Here is a 17,914-nt window from a genome sequence, read left to right as displayed (position 1 = left end):
TCAGGACAATATTTATCTTTGCTCATAGAACTTCTTGGGATAGTGTCAACACTGCTTAAAGACACAATTACAATTGTGGATGGAAAACTAAGGGTCCTTGTAGAGATCCAATGTATAATAAGGGCAGATCACAGAATGTCCAATGACACAGGAGGCTATAATCTTAACATATTAAATAAAAATCCTGATCACCATCTATCAAGTTTCCTCATTTGGGGTTTAAATTATAATTTATTAATCCGACTGGCACCAATAAGGCAAAAGACACTTGACTTAATGAAAAGATCTCCTGTAAGTATTTCTTCTTCTTTTTTACAGTAACCACAACGCTATCTCCAGGCTCAGGCCATGCCAGAAAATGCAACGACACAGAAAAGTCCTACTGTGTGAATGGCGGCGACTGTTACTTCATCCATGGTATAAATGAGCTTTCCTGCAAGTAAGTTATTCTCCTCCTAAATTCTCCTGACTTTTGATCCTCATTATCATTGTGTAACATTAATTTTTGAGATGTTTAATCTTACCATGTTTGTAAAAAAAAATACTATTTCTTTAACTAGAACTCTATGTGTCTGTGTGTGTGTAATATGTCTTGATTCCCTCACTTCTTTCTGTAAGCAGCAGCAGCAACACATCACAGGAAAATCCTGCCAGTTTTCCTGCCCAGCCACCTGTTGTGTATTTTATCACTAATAATGGAGTGAGGCAGTGATGTTCTCATCCTTTTAAGTCATGTTTAGTGTACAGGATGGCTGCACATTAAAAGCCTTTTCAAAATGTCATGAGTCACTGGTTTAGTGAGCAAATATTTATGCCTGTTGGAGGCCCCCAATGAGGTAAATAGAATCATTGCTTACATTTGGCAGAGGGGATCAAGACCCATGTGTAAAGTGTGCTGGAGGAACCATGTATCTCTGCTTTTCAGGAGGAAAACAGGTTGACATTTTCCAAGAAACAACCTTTCTTTTCTTTTTTTCTTATCTTTGACATTTACAGTTTAGTTTGTGTTAGACTTAAGGTCAAGAAACATTAGTGGGAATGATGTTCAGGACATGTTTACATAAACATGTAGTTTTCTTTGATGTATCAGTTACTCAGAAAAAAACGTCATCTTTATTAATGAAGACGCAGCAAAGAGTCAGCTCCTCATTCAGCTGATAGTTGAAAAAAAAAAAAAAAACTAAACAAAAACAAAAGAAAATTCAATAGGTACATCTGCACAATCTTTAGTTTTAAATGTTTTTATTTTTAATTCTATGAAAGAAAAAAGTGATGTAAAAATCAAGAAATTGGTCATTTTCATTTGATTATGAAATCAAGATCATATCATTCAAAAACCAAAAGTCTACATATCGACATGTGAGTCCTGCAGTCTTTTTGATATAGAGCTGAAATATTAGCATGGCTTTTGTGCCCAGTTGGCCAAAGGAGAAATGCTTGACAAGCAGCGAGGACATGGCTGCAACAGCCGTTCGATAGGCTGTGTACAAATTGGAGGCAGCAATAACTCAATTGCTGCAGCTAATACACTCACAGCTGGGGCATGGGTCCAGAAAAGTTGGATAATGCAGTGAAGGCCTGCAGGGATTTGTTGCCCCTCAGCCATCTCATTCAATCCAAGCCAGGCTTCACTGGATGTTGCTCACTGGCTAAACAAGTCTCACACAGTCAGCTGACCCTACATTTTAACCCGACTCCCTCACACTAACGTTCAAACTTTGTAGAGCTACAGGTAATACATAAGCTAAAGTAAGCTATTTCCTGGTAACTTGTTACTATTTCCCAGAAGAATATATTTAGATTTCATCATTTTGTGAAATCAGCAGCTCAAAATGAAAAGAGTTTCCATTTTAGGGAAACTACGAGCATGCAATGATTGGCATTTTTGCTCGAAAAACAAAGATTGCATCTGTTTGTCCCCATGCTATAAAAGTGAATAGAAATTACATTTTTTATGTAATAGAAAAATACATAATAATAACTAGAGAAAAAAACGTCAAATTGTCACGTCTCTCTGGGACTTATAGGAATAGAAAGACTTGCATAAGTATGCGAAATATTTTCAAGACCAGTCCTGCCAGATGCCTCCTAACACATGGCAAAATGCTTACTTCTTCCTAAATGTCACATGTTTATTTTCTTCACTAATGTCGACATTTGGATGTGGATCCTCTGATTTTTAAATCATGCAGTGATAGTTTATTTCTGTCATCTTTCAGCCAAGTTTCCTCTGTGTATAGGTGGTGCTATTCCCCAGTTACACACCATCGCTCAGGATGAGTAATTTAATGCTGAATGTTATGGTGCTCCTGGGAGGCGTTGTGTGAAACCAGTAAATCATGAGCAATGACCTTTGTCGGATTGGTTGTCTAGTTGTTCCTGTGAGTGGAATGTTGGTGGCTCTAAAAAAACCAACTGCTCATCCTAATGGCGTTATAATGAGGAAATACAGTCATTCCCAACACCCTTGATGGTGATGATAGTCTGTCTTCATTTACACAAATATCAACATCCACTTTCTCTCAAAACTGCAAGTAAGGAAATTGTCCTGAAATGTTTCTCTGACAAGCGCTGATATTATTCACCGTCTGTTCTTTTTGATCTCCAAATAGAAACTTGTGTTTCCATTTCCACCTGACAGTGTTATGGTTGTAGTTATAAAAGTGTCACATTTGCAGGTTGTGAACACATCTGCTGGGATTCCAACAGGCTCCAAGGGAAGAAACCACATTTACCCATTTTCAGCTTTTTTACAAAGCGTTCCTTGGATTTGTTTATTGAACAGCTATCAAGAGGTTCAGAAGAAGGAGAAAGGGGGACATTCTTTGCCTTTGCAGAATCTACTGAAGTTTAGATTTAATAGAACAATGGGAACTCAGGTGTTCTTGAAAACTTGTTGTTTAATGACGGTTTTTTAATTACCTGCCATGTGATTAACGCTTTATTTGTTGTGTCTGTTATTGTCTTTTTTTTTTTATAGCATATATATGAAGTGTGGCGCCAAGGGATTTAAACCCATGAAGTTTACAATGCACCTCACTTCCTGTGTTTTTCTTTTCATAACACACGTCTGCTCCTTCCCAGATGTCCGGATGGATACTTCGGCCGACGATGCTTACAGACTGAGCCACTGCGGTCGTACATGCCCAAACCTTTCAAAAGTATGTTCACTTGACATGAGCAGCTGAGAACAGAGACAGTTGTCAATGGAGTGGGATCCTGACCCCCCCTCCCACACTCTTCCCCATCACTCCCCAGTTCTATTCCACTTTCTCCTCCTCTATTTCATTCTCAGGTCAACTCGCAATGAGCTGTGCGCCACACCATGCACACGGTGGTGTCATCCACGGGAACACTCTGCTTCTGCTGTCTGCAGTTGTGCTGTTGTTCTAATTCTGTGTCTCTCTCCCTCCCTCCTTCCACCCCATCCTTCTGTTCCCCCCCCCCTCACTTTTTCTTTTGCTTACTTTCGTTTTCACTCCACCCTTGCTCTCTGTCCCTGTTTTCTTTCTTTCTCCTCACTCATCCACCACCCTCCTCCTCCTCGTCCCTCTTCCTGTGGCTGTTTTTTCTTTCCATCAGGTGTCCAAATGACTTTACTGGTGATCGCTGTCAAAACTACGTTATGGCCAGTTTCTACCGTATGTCAACTTCCTCTTCTGTCACTGTGTCAAACTGTCCACGTCTCATGTGTGCATGCTGAGTCTAGAGAGACTGCATTCATTTCCTGTTATTACCTAATAGCTGTGTCTGTGTTTCCTTTGGTGACTCACATTCAAGCTGGCATAGATTAGTAGAGTCTGTTATTGTGTTTGGTCTGCATGTGATATTGTGTGTTCTGACAGTTAACTCACAGAGCATTGCATGTGCATTCTCAGACTAGGCGCTTACAGCAAATCTGCCAGTAAGGAGTTGTGGTCTGAATTTAGATGCTTTGTGGAAGTTGATTTGCACATAGTGAACTAGATGTGAAAACATGGTCTAATGGCAAAATAATTTCTAAAACACTTAACGTGGCTCACTAATGACGCCTCCTTGTGCAATCGGTTGGAGACATGCAAGCATGTGTAATCGTACTGGAGCTGATGAATGAAAAACCAGGCCTGAGCAATTAGCATCAACTAATAGGCATGACAAATGACATATTTGATAGGTGGTGCACAGCTTAATTAACAAAGAGATTTTTGTTGAGAGCCATCACTTGAAAGAATCTAATCAGCTGAAGCTCAAAATGTGATTGCTCTTGAATAAAATGTAAACTTCTATTATAAATTCCAGTCTTAACACAATGTGGGATTTTCTCTTATTCACAAAGTTCATAGTGTGATTGTTCCAATAATACAGATCATTTGTAGAAGTATAAGTACTGCCATGCAAGCCCATTGGTACACAAAAACAAACCGGCCAAGATGACTTGATTGGTATAAAATCAACACGCAATGAGAATTGAAACAAACTCCTTAAATATGAAGCAAATAAACTTTACTCAGTCTTCAAATCATAGTTGGATCCATATTCCCTCAAAGGATTTCTTCTTTTAAAGTGTACAAAACAGAACATGCTAACTACTACACAACTACATATTTAGAAAATTCTTGCTTCTGATAAAAGGAAAAAAAAAGAGAACACTTTTTATTAACTACTTAATCCCAAGAAGCCCATTTATCCCAACAAACAGCAGTGTTTTGGATATTTGTAAACTCTGTCAATCGAATATGTATCAGAGAAGCTGTCTAATAAGAGTATGAACATATTTAGGTATTTTATCAAGCATCTGTTGGTTTGACTGAAAGCAAACACTTTGAGACGCAGTTCTTGCCTCACAGAAGCTTTCAGAGAAGCTGATAACATACCTTATTCGCAGCAAAAGAAGAAAAAATCCCTGTGAACATTCTTCTTTGGCTACACTTAAATATTCTTCAAAATAAACAGATATTGCTTCAGAAGAAAAGATGGTCTCAGAGTGCTTGTTCTCGGTGTAGAGATCATTCCCAGTGTCATGTCAAACAGCTCTGCTACCCTGGGGTGGGACAAGTTAACCTTGCTCAGCCCCACATGGCAAAAAAATTAATCATCTGCAGAATTATACTAAGATTAGAAGATGTTTTTTTGTTGAAGACTTGCTTGATAGATCCTGCCCTTAAGACATTTCACTTTTATGATAGTACACATGGTCTACAGACACATTTCTTTAACACAGTCCTTGCTGGTTGATTATTTTAAAAGCATTTCCAGAAATCTGAATAAATGTTATTTAAAGATATGAGTGACAGTATTATTACAGTAATAAAACATAAAAAATAAAAAAAAACTGAGATTAGGTATTTCTTAACCCTGAGTGCATACAAAGGTGAAGTTAGTTTGTTATGACAGGAGAATATTTTATCTTGGGTTGGAGCAAAAAATCTCCTTCTATCTTACTGCATCATACTTGCCAGCATCATATCTTTGCAAGCTCATGTGGTTGAATTCAAAGTTACATTTAGAAAGTTACAAATTGCATCTGCTGTTTGAGCTGCTTTATGAGCTGCCTTACACAGACGCATCTCTGTAGTCTTGACTCACAGAGCTCACACATGCTGTTTGTTGTATGCTGGCACTGAGAACATTGCAACCCCCCCACACCCCTTATTCTTAACTACAAGTAATTTCATCTCACATTAAGTTGTAATGCACTGTGCTGAAATTACTGGTCTTTTTGGCGGAGTAGACAGCAGTGTGTGGGAGTGCTTTTTTCTACCCTCCCTCGCTTTTTCTGCATTCTGTTTCACTTCGGTGCAGCTGTGCATCTGCATCAAGGACAGCATTTATTTCCTGTTCTCATCCTGCCTAGTGAAGAAGGCCCAGCCATTAATTATTTATTTATTTATTATTTGTTTGCATGGGTATATGCTCAAATGATAGTAGACAGGCCTAAGGGGAAGACAAAACAGTAAAAGAACTCCAATAGAGAGACTTTCTTAATGCCAAGTACGTGTGATACCTGTTAACATAAATACTACAAAGAAATCAGAAATAAGTGGTCTTTATCAATGGCAGCTGTTTAAACATACAGTTAGGGTGAAAAAACAACATTTTGTTATGTTTTGAAGAAGAGGGCCTTTTGCAAACACATGTTCATTACATACTTGAAAAACCGCGTCCTGGACGGCGCCTCCCATCCTCAGGAGATACCAGAGAGAAAGAGGATGGCTTCTGCTTAGCCATAAGTGCTTGGATTAATAAGAGCATGTTGTCATAAGAACAGCTGGGACTTGACTTAGCCCAAGTACAGCAAGTGAGCTGCCAGAGTTATGGACTGTGCTCGTTGGTACAACATCCCCACGGCCCTACTCTGCCAGAGAATATAAAGTCTAGCTATAATTCTTCATATTCAGCAATATTACTCCTGCACAGCACAGATACCCACTTCGTAACTTGCCTGTTCATGTGATGGGTGTGGCTGGGAACTGACAGTGTAGCAGTTTCAGAGAGCAGAAAACTGAAAGCAAAGGTAAACTTCTCAGATGACGCATATTTTGCCCACACAGCTGTAAATAAATTCACTATACACCCAACAATCTATTCACATTAGGATGTTTTCCTTGCTTATCTGAGCTTTATAAATGGAAGCCTTTCGCTGAAAAATAAGCTTTAAAGGAAACAAAATTTAAACTCCATGTTTTCCAGAAATAAATAGTGTGTTTACACATAAGGCAAATTGAAATTTGACCTAGAATTCTCTTTTTTTTAACGAAGCTGTGTTGCCATGCACATGCTGTGACAATCTAGATTTGTGCGGCTACGTGTAGTGTGGTTTGAAGGGTGTGTTGCATGCTTTTGTCTCGTCTTACTCAAATACTGACAAGTATTTGTTGTCTCAGATGCCGAAATGCCAATTTGTGTTTACGCCACTGTTTGATAGAAGGTGCCACCATCTTAATCTGGTCTTCTGTTTCTCCTTTTTTGTTGTTGTTTTCTTCTTCCAACTCTCAACCCTCTGCCATGGCAGAGCATCTTGGGATTGAATTTATGGGTATGAAACAATCCATTTTGATTCTCAGTCCTAGCTTAGCTACTGCGTTGTCCTTCATTTTGACATTCCACTGTTCCGTCTGTGGTGTGATTTGTGAGTCATATTGTCCTTTGATTAACCGATCAATCTCTTCAGTGATCATACCATAACTTATTAAAATGAGAAACTCAGTCGATGCATCTCGTCGTCCATCCAACATTATTAACATGGATGCGTTCGCCGCTACCTTTCATTTCTGTGATTGGAAAAGTTCTCTTAACCAAAAGTACTGATCATGACAGCATATTTTTCTCTTTTAAATCTTTTCTCATTTAATCTGTGGCATGGTCTATCATGTTTGAGCTACCAGACGGCTCTTCTTGATGTTCAGCTAAATCTTTCCGAGCCATTTAGTCTTCTTCTTTGATATGCCATTTTCCTTTTGATTTACATGTGATTTTCTCCATATGTCTGACATTACCCATCATTACTGTAACAGAAATTCAAAACTAAAGTTCTGAAATACCTTCGTGGTTTGAATTATCCTTTCTCATGTAAGCATGCTATGCTGTTGTGTGTTTACAATTTCCAGTTCTCCTCCTATTGGCCATTTTCTTCCAACTTTTTTTTTTCTTTCACTATTAGTTTTTGCCTTTTGCTACTTTTTCCAGAAAAGGGCTTCACTGTATGAGAGTATAAGATACGGGCTACAGGCATCTTTTCAGAGATCATTCATGCACTGAAGCAGGGGAACATTGCAGTCTTGTAAAAACACCAGTATCATTTCCTCTGTTTAAAGTCATTATGAGTGGATGGCATGCGGTATGAAATATTACCCAGTATAGATAAACGGAGTTTGGTGATTTATTTATGGTGTCAGAAAATTGACACAGATTGGTATGTTGATGTAAAATGGCTGCTGGTGAAAAAAAGGAGGAGCGCTCAGATGGAAGGAGATATACAAATCCAATTCCTTTTTATTACTACATTATTTATCAAGGACCTCCTTGTTCCATGATATTTCTTGGGAGAAACAGAGAGTAACCTAAATCTCTCACAAGCCCTTTTCTAGAAAAGCAAAGGCACCAATCATATTTCAAGGAAATTACATTTTGTTTTTTCAAAAATCACTATTATAATTAACTAGCGAAACAATTAGATCCCATGCTTATAGTTAACAAATGCACAATTTTATGAATAGATTTAGAAGTGTGTTAGATTCTTGAACAGTCAGGCATTAGACATCAGAAGAACTAGTTGTTCAGTACAAGAACTGCATATTTATAATACTTGTGTACACTTTGCAGATTCTATTGGTCAATTTTTTCAGACCTAAGTTGTAACTTTAAAATATCTAGTATATTACAGCTCTAGCTATAAAGTTATCTACGCTGCGTTACAGTAGCTGTTGAATTAATGATTACATGGCAGGAAATGTTTGATTATGCCGTGAGAAGTAAGGAAGGGCAGGATGGAGCTTTTTTTTAGACAAAGAAAAAATGGGTAACATCACCTCCTTGAAAATGCTAATTGTTTTCTGTCATTTCTTTCTCTTTTTATGTGTGGGTGTGTGTTCGTATCTTTGGGTGTGATGTTGACAGAGGCAGAGGAACTCTACCAGAAAAGAGTCCTGACAATCACGGGTATTTGTGTGGCTCTGTTGGTGGTGGGCATCGTGTGTGTGGTTGCCTACTGTAAAACCAAGTAAGTCCTTTCATATATACAAAAGTTTTCCTTTTGTTCTGTGTTTTTTTTTTTTTGTTTTAATTCAATTTACTCTATAACCAAGCCCTCGGTATACTGATGGCTTGTGATAATTTAGCACAAGTGAAAATAAGCAATTTTACGTATGTTTAATTGTGGATTTTATTTCAAGTTTGAAAAATTGCTTAATGTTGAATCAGCAAAGAGGAAAAAGGAATAACCAGTAAACGTTCAACAGGAAACAAAGAAAGAACATGCACAATCATCTGCGACAGAACATGTGTCCAGAACATCCCAATCGTAACCTTGCTAATGGACCCAATCACCCAGGACCTGGCCCGGAGGAAATCCCCATGGTAGATGTATGTTGTGGATAAAAATCCTTCACAGTATTAGATTATAAATGCACTAATGTACACCAAATGTATTTATCATTATATAATAAAACTGTTCTTTTTTTTATTTACTTCTCTGTCTGTCACATCGATTTATTTTGACACAGTACATATCAAAGAATATTCCTGCAACTGAACGAGTCATACGGCCTGCAACAGAGGGATCGTTCCCAGCCAGCCATGCCTCTTCCAGATCTCACAACTCTTCCACGCGAGCCCATTCATCAACTCACAGGTAAGCATACACCATATGTTTCGTCATATGTCCCATACCTTTTTTTTTTTTTTTTTTTTTTTTTGTGTGTGTCTTTGTGTTTGTGTCGTCTGGATGCTGTGTTCTGCTGAGCAAATTTACTTTGCCAAGGAAAACTTTGTAGATATATTGATCCCCTTGACTTTCAGAATTTTTATTTTATTTCTATATTTATTTTGCATTATTGTTTGAACTGTAGAGTTTGTACTGCTGGACCGGAGAGGACAGAAGAAAGCCAGAAAGAGAAAGAAGAGAAAACACTTCATATTAAAAAAGTGAAAGAGATAAAGAGAGAGGGAAAAAAAACAACCCAAACACAAGAAACCCAAAAAAACCTATATATATATATATATATATATATATATATATATATATATATATATATATATATATATATATATATATATATATATATATATAGGTTTTATATATATATATATATGTATATATATATATATATATATATATATATATATATATATATATATATATATATATATATAAATATATATATATATATAAATATATATATATAAATATAAATATAAATATATATAAATATAAATATATATATATATATATATATATATATATATATAAATATATATATATATATAAATATATATATATAAATATAAATATATATATATATATATATATATATATATATATATATATATATATGTATGTATATATATATATATATACATACATATCTGTACACACACACACACACACACACACACATACATATATGTCCCATATCAACACAGAGTCACGCACAAAGTGAAAAAATCTATTATTATTAGATTATTAGAAACAGATTGCTCTAGATGATGCGTTTTGATGAAAGGGCGTGTTACAGCGAGTATGAAACAAGACATAAGACATAACCATGTACCTGGGAGCTATAAAGTATTGTCTGGTGCTTCTTTAAGTAAGTGGAAAAGCCGTACATCTTCTCTAAATGAAAAAAAAAGTCCCTCTGGGACACTGGGGTGTGTGCATGTTAACACCTCTTTTTATTTGTCAGACATGAGGAACGGACATGGAGCCTGGAACGTTCTGACAGTATCCTCTCTGACTCGCCGGGAATGATGTCATCATCCGTGGGGACCAGTAAATGCAGCAGTCCTGCGTGCATGGAGGCACGGGCACGGCGAGCTGCACACTGTGGTTACTCTGACCCCCATCGGCCAGGGCTACAGTACGGGGATTCATTCGACTCACTGGGAGATTCCCCACACAGTGACAGGTAAGAAGCAGGCCTCAATAGTAAACTTGTCATGAGGTTTTTCATGATCATTTGAAGTTGTTTTTATCTCTTTTGTGGTTCCTGAGAGTTCAACAATGATACTGTAAGAGACCTAATGGCATTTGACAAATAGCAGCCATGATGAGGATACACACAAAAGCGTGAGTGTCGGAAACAGCACTTATTTAAAAAGCAACAACTGTGTACAGCTCTTGTCACATATTTCCCTGATCAGTTTGTAATGGTGAATGGTTGCTTTCGCCCTTTTCATATATACCTGTCTTCCTAAACATTCAGATAGATAACTGTGTCAAGTACTGTTTGATTTCTTGCTTGTGTTGTTCTCACTCTCAGATGTAAGTCGCTTTGGAGAAAAGCATCCGCAAAATAACTGTAGACTAGACTAGAATAGAGTAGACTAGACTAGACTAGAATAGAATAGAATAGAATAGAATAGAATAGAATAGAATAGAATAGTGATGTTAAGTCTATGTAAGCAATAAGAAGAAAGAATATGTCTGACGTCATGGAAATAAGCCTTCCATGAACTTTACAACATACTATATTTATCACACACACTTTTCTGTACTGGAGGCAGATATCTCAATCCTGTCATGTGCCTTGGGGGAAGACAGATATATCTTACAAAATCTTGGACTGTGCCTTTAACGTGAACTGAAACATGTCAGCTCAAACACTATTGGCTCTATCGAAAAAAGTATGCCCTCATGTCTTCCACATCGCCATTGTTCAAACAGTTTGTCTGTAGTACTCAATTCAAGTCATGACCTGAACTTGTTCCAGCTCTTTAAATGCTGAAGATATAGTCCTTGATTTTCTGATGTCAGTGTGTGATAGTGGCCACACTTAAATCCCCAAATTCCCTCCTTACTCACTGCGGATGCTCGGAATTCTAATACTGTTCACAGTTGAGAATCCGTCAGTCAACAAGCTTGCATTAGTGGTGAGCCTGGAGGAAATGTAAGGATTTAGAAATGTGATTGGGGTCTACTACTTTAACCCATCACCCAAAAGAAGATTTTTAAAAGATAAAAGAATCCACTTTTTAAGTTTAAAGCTTTCAAGCTGTTTACTATTTACTTTACTGTGTTTCGTCATAGGTTGATGATGCTGATTTAAAACTCAGGCTTAGGCCATATACTAAAATGACACAAACCTTGTGTTTGCATTGGCAAAATAAAATAAATGAAATGAAATAAAATGAAAAATGAATTGAAAAATACTTTATTAATCCCCAAAGGGAAATTCAATATTGTTAACTTGAGGAGGTCTTGTTCTGGAGGCTGCTGGCTGCTGGCAGGAATGATCTTCTGTATCTTTCCGTCTTACATTGGACCTGACATGATGCCAATTTTCCACAGACAAAATGTAGAAATGAATTTTAGAACATACAACGGAGTATATATATATATATATATATATATATATATATATATATATATATATATATATATATATATATATATATATATATATATATATATATATATATAGATATATATAGATATAGATAGATAGATAGATAGATAGATAGATAGATAGATAGATAGATAGATAGATAGACTAAAGCAAAGGTACAATGGGATATGTAATATGCTGTTCATTTGAATCAGCTGCACAACTAACCAGAAACCATTTCGTGTTCTAGATCTCTGTCATTAAGTTTGAATGATACTGCAAATAACGTTTTGATGCACGTGAAGTCTCTTTGGAAAGTGCCTTGTAGTTACTGCAAAATGTAGGGAGCACCAGAAGGAGGTGCTGTGTATGAAAAGCATTAAATGCCATCAGATTCAAATTGACAGGAATTACAGGCTATAGAAAATTATCATCTGAAAGATTATTTTAAGGTATGAATTATAAAATAAAGAGAATATATATGAATTTCTTTTCTAAATGGAATGATTATATTTATTTCCTTATGTCTTGGGTCAGCACCGCCTACCTTGCCCACCCAGACTGCACTCCACTGACTCAGGGGTATCACCACCTCCACGTCACCAAGCTCTAAGCATGTAAATAAGAAAAAAAAAATGTTAGGGGCATTCACCAACAAAACCTGAAAGGGAAAATAAATACACAAAGAAAACAAGAACAATGTATACATATATACACCATCATTTCTTGACTGCACTGCTACTTTTAATTATTTTAAAGGTCTGATATAAAACCTGTGCTGGATTTAACAATTTGGCTTAAATAAACGTAATGATCCTAAAAGCCTCTTAAAGCAGCTGGAACTATTTAATATGATAGGTTATGAAACAAATTGAGCCTCTGCTTGTTTCTTCTTATTTTTGCTTCATATTTTTGGCTGAGCTGAGTTCTAAATCATTGTAAACGGATCTATAAACAATCAGCTGTGACTGCATTATATTAGTATTCTTGAGCCAAAGCAGCTGCCTGAAAATCCCTGATTAGTTGGGATTTTGATTGACTGTGTGGTCCAAGAGTAAGTCAGTGGTGGTTTAAATGTCCAAAAGGGAGAGAGCAATAAAACAAACAAAAGAAAAACAAGAAAAAAATAGGAAACACTCAGACCACGGACCTCTATCAAGCCATTGTGGTCATTTATTTATTTTTTCAGTTATTACTGGAATTACAATAGACTTGGCATTTTTAATCATAAAGAATGTTTTCCCATGTTTCATCCTTCATAAAGAACTGATGCAGACGTCAGTAACTGTTCACATGTCAAGAAGAAAGCTAAAATTCTGAAAATATGTCTACTTGTAATCTGTGGTTGGACCACAGATCTACTATTCTGCAACTTTTAGATGCAGCCTTTCTTCAACACATCTGAATTCTCTCATCTGCATGTCATTCTGCTCTGCTAAGGCCTGAGAAAGAGCCATTCAGGCCATTCAGGAAAGTATCATCTAAATCTGCAGGATAGAAGATCTTGAGGACCAGACCCTCTGGGCCCCTCTGGGTTAGACCCTCTAGTTCCACTCACATCCAACTGTGCCAACACTGAGTTAGTGGGTGATACTTTTCAAGAAACATCATAAAGTTATGGATGGTCCAACTGCAGCTCTTTACTATGTGTAATAAGAAGCTACTGAAATGATGTACCTTGATGTTACAAAATTATGAGCATATAGTTATACTATTGGTTTTAACATTGTAAAATATTATATATTGTTTGTGTATGAAGGGATAGTGCAGCAATGTTAACAAAACATTGATGCAATGTGCCAGGAGGTGGACTAAGAAAAGATTTCTGGAGAACACCTTTCACAGATTGGATAATGGTATTTTAAATTTGAAATACTTGAGGAGACAAGATGCACCCCTTTGAAAGATGCTCAACATGTTACACAAGGAAAAGTCACTGATAATAAATATGAGGTAAATTCAAACAAGTGAAAACTCAAATCCTAGGTCCATTTGACAAAACCTATTTACAATTCTTCCTGTTGTTTTGTGAACAACAGGAACAAGAATCTACAAATGACTATAGAATATTCAAGGTTGAAACATTACAATAATGTCTATTGATGAGACCAGTCATGTCAATACTCTGCACAGATGTTCACAGGAATGTTAATGTGACGTAATGGCCACCACGTTTCATGGGGGACATGACATGCTGCTACATTCATTTACACTTTTTAACTTGTCAATTAACACTTGGGCCCACCAAACGACATTAACACATTAACACAAAATATATTATTGCTGCATAAATTATAGCTTTGGGGATTTTTAGTGGTGTGCTGACTTTAAAAACACGAAAGAAATATGTGGATGAATGAAAACCAAAACCATGTGTTTCTCTTCCCAGTTTTTCCTCTGAGCCAAAGGAGGTGGGGTCCCTCACCCCAAGAAATCTGGGTGCAACACCCCTTTGACTCAGTGGTTGCTTTTTTTCTTACCTTTTCCAGAAAGCAAAGTTATCTCCTTCTCAGACTTTTAAAGTAATATGTCACTTTGGTTTCCCAGTTAACTCTGAAACGTTTTGCTTATTACACCCAGCAAGATACATATTAAGTTCATCTATTCCTAAATGCTTCTAATAAACAAAAACAAAATCCTAAACACCAATGTGATTTCGCTTCTTGAGGTTATCACACACACATCTGCACTTACAGCTGCTTTCCTAAAAAAAAAAAAAAAAAAGAAACGAAGCTAAATGTATCTATGGAAAAAGTGCCTACTCCTACTGAAAACTTAAGTCCACACACAGCTTACCAGTTAGGGTGTGATGTTTATTCAGTGAACAAAATACATTCAAACAGCTTTTTATGCGCTCCTCTTTCTTAGCTCTTTTCTTTGTCCTTTAATTAACTGTAACCTCCTCTCTGTATTTTCCACAGATATGTGTCAGCCCTGACAACACCAGCACGCCTCTCCCCGGTGGATTTCCATTACTCATTGCCCCCGCAGGTGCCTACCTTCCAGATCACATCCCCCAATGCCAGCCACGCCATGTCGCTCCCTCCTGCTGTCCACAATCCCTATCCTTTGGAGGATGACCAGCCTCTTCTGCGCCGCTATCAGGTGCCCCTACATGACACCCAGTGCCAGGAGCCCTATCGGCAGCAGCGCCGTACCTATCTAAATGACAGCAGGGGTAGCCTGCCCTCCAGCCCCTACCGGCTGGCTGAGGATGAAGACTATGAGACCACCCAGGAGTATCTCTCCTCTCGGGAGCAACCAAAGAGAAGTGGGTCCGGTGGAACTGGTAGTCGGCGTTGGCGAAGATCCAGACTGAACGGCCATGTGGCCCCACGTGGATATGAGGCATCTCGGGACTATGGGTCTCGGAGCTGCCTAACAGATAGTGAGTCAGAGGAGGATGGTGAGAGCACACCTTTCCTCAGTATGCAGAACATGAATGCCGAGCCCTCCACCATCTACAGGCCGGTGGACAGTCGGACTTCTCACACGTCAGGGCGGCACAGTGGGCACGGAAACATGCATACAAGACTCACGCACTCACGTTCCAAACCGGACAATACACCCCATTAAAGAGTGATAATGAACCAACAAAAATCAATATAGTATAGACCTGCATCTATAAGAAATATTTTTATTTTATATAACTGACAGATATTCTAAACAAATGAAATATTTATTTTCATTTTAGCAAAAGTTGTCTACTAGTTAACAGCAAAGACTTTTTTATAGGGAAAACTCTATTTATATGTACATTTTGATTTACAGCATAAAAAGATGTGCCAGTTTTTTCACAACGTAAAAAAAAAAAAAAAAAAAAAAAATAGAGTAATATTGTGGTGCCTTTTGCTGTTTGCCGATGCCAGAGGGCCAGTGGAGGTTTTTGTAGCCTTTCTTATATGGACGCCTCATTTTTTATACACATTTATGTTATTTTGTCTTCTGATTTCCTGTCTCACTTCCTTTCCAAATGGCATTCTCTGAGAAGTCTTTCCCCACTGGAGCATAACCCTTTCCATATCACGCAATATAAACCATTTCAACATAAAGTGTATGTTTACATTAATATGATTCGCCTGTAGGGTTATGATTTGGGTTGTAATTGAATGCCTGATAAAAAAAAAACAATGTAGATTATTTTTGCCCTCTGACTAATGTGTACAAGAGAAAGAGAAAAAGAAGAGAGCGAGAGATTGTTTTCGGTTCAGTGTGTGCGTAAATGCTGTTGTGTGTGCACATGTCAGTTTGCTTGCATGCATTTGTGATTGTAAGAAGAATTTCATCGTTGCGGTAACATCAAACATGTAGGTCTGCTGGTGTCTCAGGAGAGCTGAGCAGAACAGATCAGAACCCCCTCCCTTCCCACCGCCCGCCTCCCCCAATGTAGGTGGACAGGTAAGGCTGCTGTAGGGTTGTATGTTATAGAGGTCATTGCTTGATATGTTTACAGCTATGCTGCCCCTCCCAAACCTGCCCCAGTTCTGTCCTTTATATTTCCCAGCAGGTTTTTTCCTCATGTTAGTCAAGTATGAGGCCAACAAGCACTTAACCACTTGGCTCGGAGGGAATCCTACCATCAGAGGCTAAACAAAAAAGATTGCATCTGTTTTCACTCAATTCCACCCCAGCTCCCACATCTCATTATCCTTCTGTGTCCATTCTGTTTCTGTGGCTTGTGTTAAAGGCCACACAGTGTCTCAGGATTTCCACATGCTCCCTCTTCACCTCTCTTCATCCACTTCCTTAATGTAAGGTCTACCTAAGACTATGGTTCTCAAATGTTGAGGACTTCAATGTAAACATACAGTCTACCAGTTCCCTGAACACTCTCACACAAAGACAAGGAAAGCCAGGTGGAAGCAGCTAAGTGGATAAGAGTATAGATCATATTAGACATTATAAATGGAATAGCTGTGAAACTATGGAGGATCATACAATGCAAAAATATGCAAACTTTCTATTTTGCTGTTTGATTATATCATTTTCTAAGAGGTGACTGTAGCGTGTTGTGTGTGCAAAACCTATGTGATGCCTATAGTGTAGAATGAAATAACATGAGACAAATGGATAATTAACTGAATTGTTTTTAAAGCCATTATTCAGCCATCTATCCATTTGTCAGCCTTCTCTTTCACTTGTTCATCGAATGACTGTGTCCACGACTTCTTGGTTTTAGACCTATCTAATTTACATGCACACTTCCAAATAATGTCAGCAAACATCCAAAAGTACTGTGCACTGCATTGTTTTGTTTACAGATCTAGTCATTGCAAGTTAAGTCTTTAAATGATAAAAATTCATATAAGCTATTTTTCTTCCATATATTTATATATTTCAAGCAAAGTCATATCATCAAAACTGACACAGTGAGAAAGGATAGCTGATGACGTTTGATAACTGTTGGGGTGTTTCTACTCATAAAAAAAACAAAAAGAAACAACAACAAATCAATGCTGAATTTTCTGATAATTATTCATTAAAAAAAAAGAGGGTTGATCTTAAAGCCCAATTCCTATATGGTAAATGCACAGTGGTATTGTCAGAAAGAATGGCCTATGGTCACACCTCAGTCACACACGTTGCTAATATTTCATCAAGTTTCTCACCTCTGGGTCTAATTTTGTATGTTGGAAAAAGGTGAAAGAAGACACTGCACCTCTCATATAAATACAATGCCGCTTCACTTTGCCAGTCCTCCCACCCAACTGAGATGCTACCAGGCATGTCCTGCCAGTCTCTTCCGTTTTATTTTACAATCCCCACCCCGCCTACCCCACCCTGGCTTGAAATGTTTGAACACCTCTCCTCTGCATGTCCTTGTGGTCAAGGTTAGATGGGTGCATGGTTAAAAGAAAAAAACAAAGAAAATGATAAAAAAGCAGCAGACAATT

General features: G+C 37.5%; 1 protein-coding gene across 3 annotated transcripts in view; it reads left to right on the top strand.

Moving 5' to 3' along the window:
* Positions 1-15,803, top strand: part of nrg2a (neuregulin 2a) — a 45,213-nt gene extending 29,410 nt beyond the window's left edge. Inside the window, exons 4-11 of one of the 3 annotated variants that reach the window (XM_079248112.1) lie at positions 319-439; positions 3,583-3,641; positions 6,992-7,015; positions 8,596-8,698; positions 8,937-9,060; positions 9,201-9,328; positions 10,380-10,601; positions 14,942-15,803. In XM_079248112.1, the coding sequence (XP_079104238.1) occupies positions 319-439; positions 3,583-3,641; positions 6,992-7,015; positions 8,596-8,698; positions 8,937-9,060; positions 9,201-9,328; positions 10,380-10,601; positions 14,942-15,596 (1,436 nt within the window). In that variant the 3' untranslated portion in view covers positions 15,597-15,803. Of the gene's footprint in view, positions 1-318; positions 440-3,084; positions 3,162-3,582; positions 3,642-6,991; positions 7,016-8,595; positions 8,699-8,936; positions 9,061-9,200; positions 9,329-10,379; positions 10,602-14,941 lie in introns of all 3 variants that reach the window. The other 2 variants (XM_079248114.1, XM_079248113.1) reach the window with 2 other exon arrangements.
* The last annotated feature ends 2,111 nt before the right edge of the window (positions 15,804-17,914 follow it).

The sequence above is a fragment of the Telmatherina bonti genome, assembly GCF_933228915.1.
Source record: "Telmatherina bonti genome assembly, chromosome: 10".
Lineage (NCBI taxonomy): Eukaryota > Metazoa > Chordata > Actinopteri > Atheriniformes > Telmatherinidae > Telmatherina > Telmatherina bonti.
Note: the sequence above shows the minus strand (reverse complement) of the source record. Positions and strands in the feature narration are given on the sequence as shown.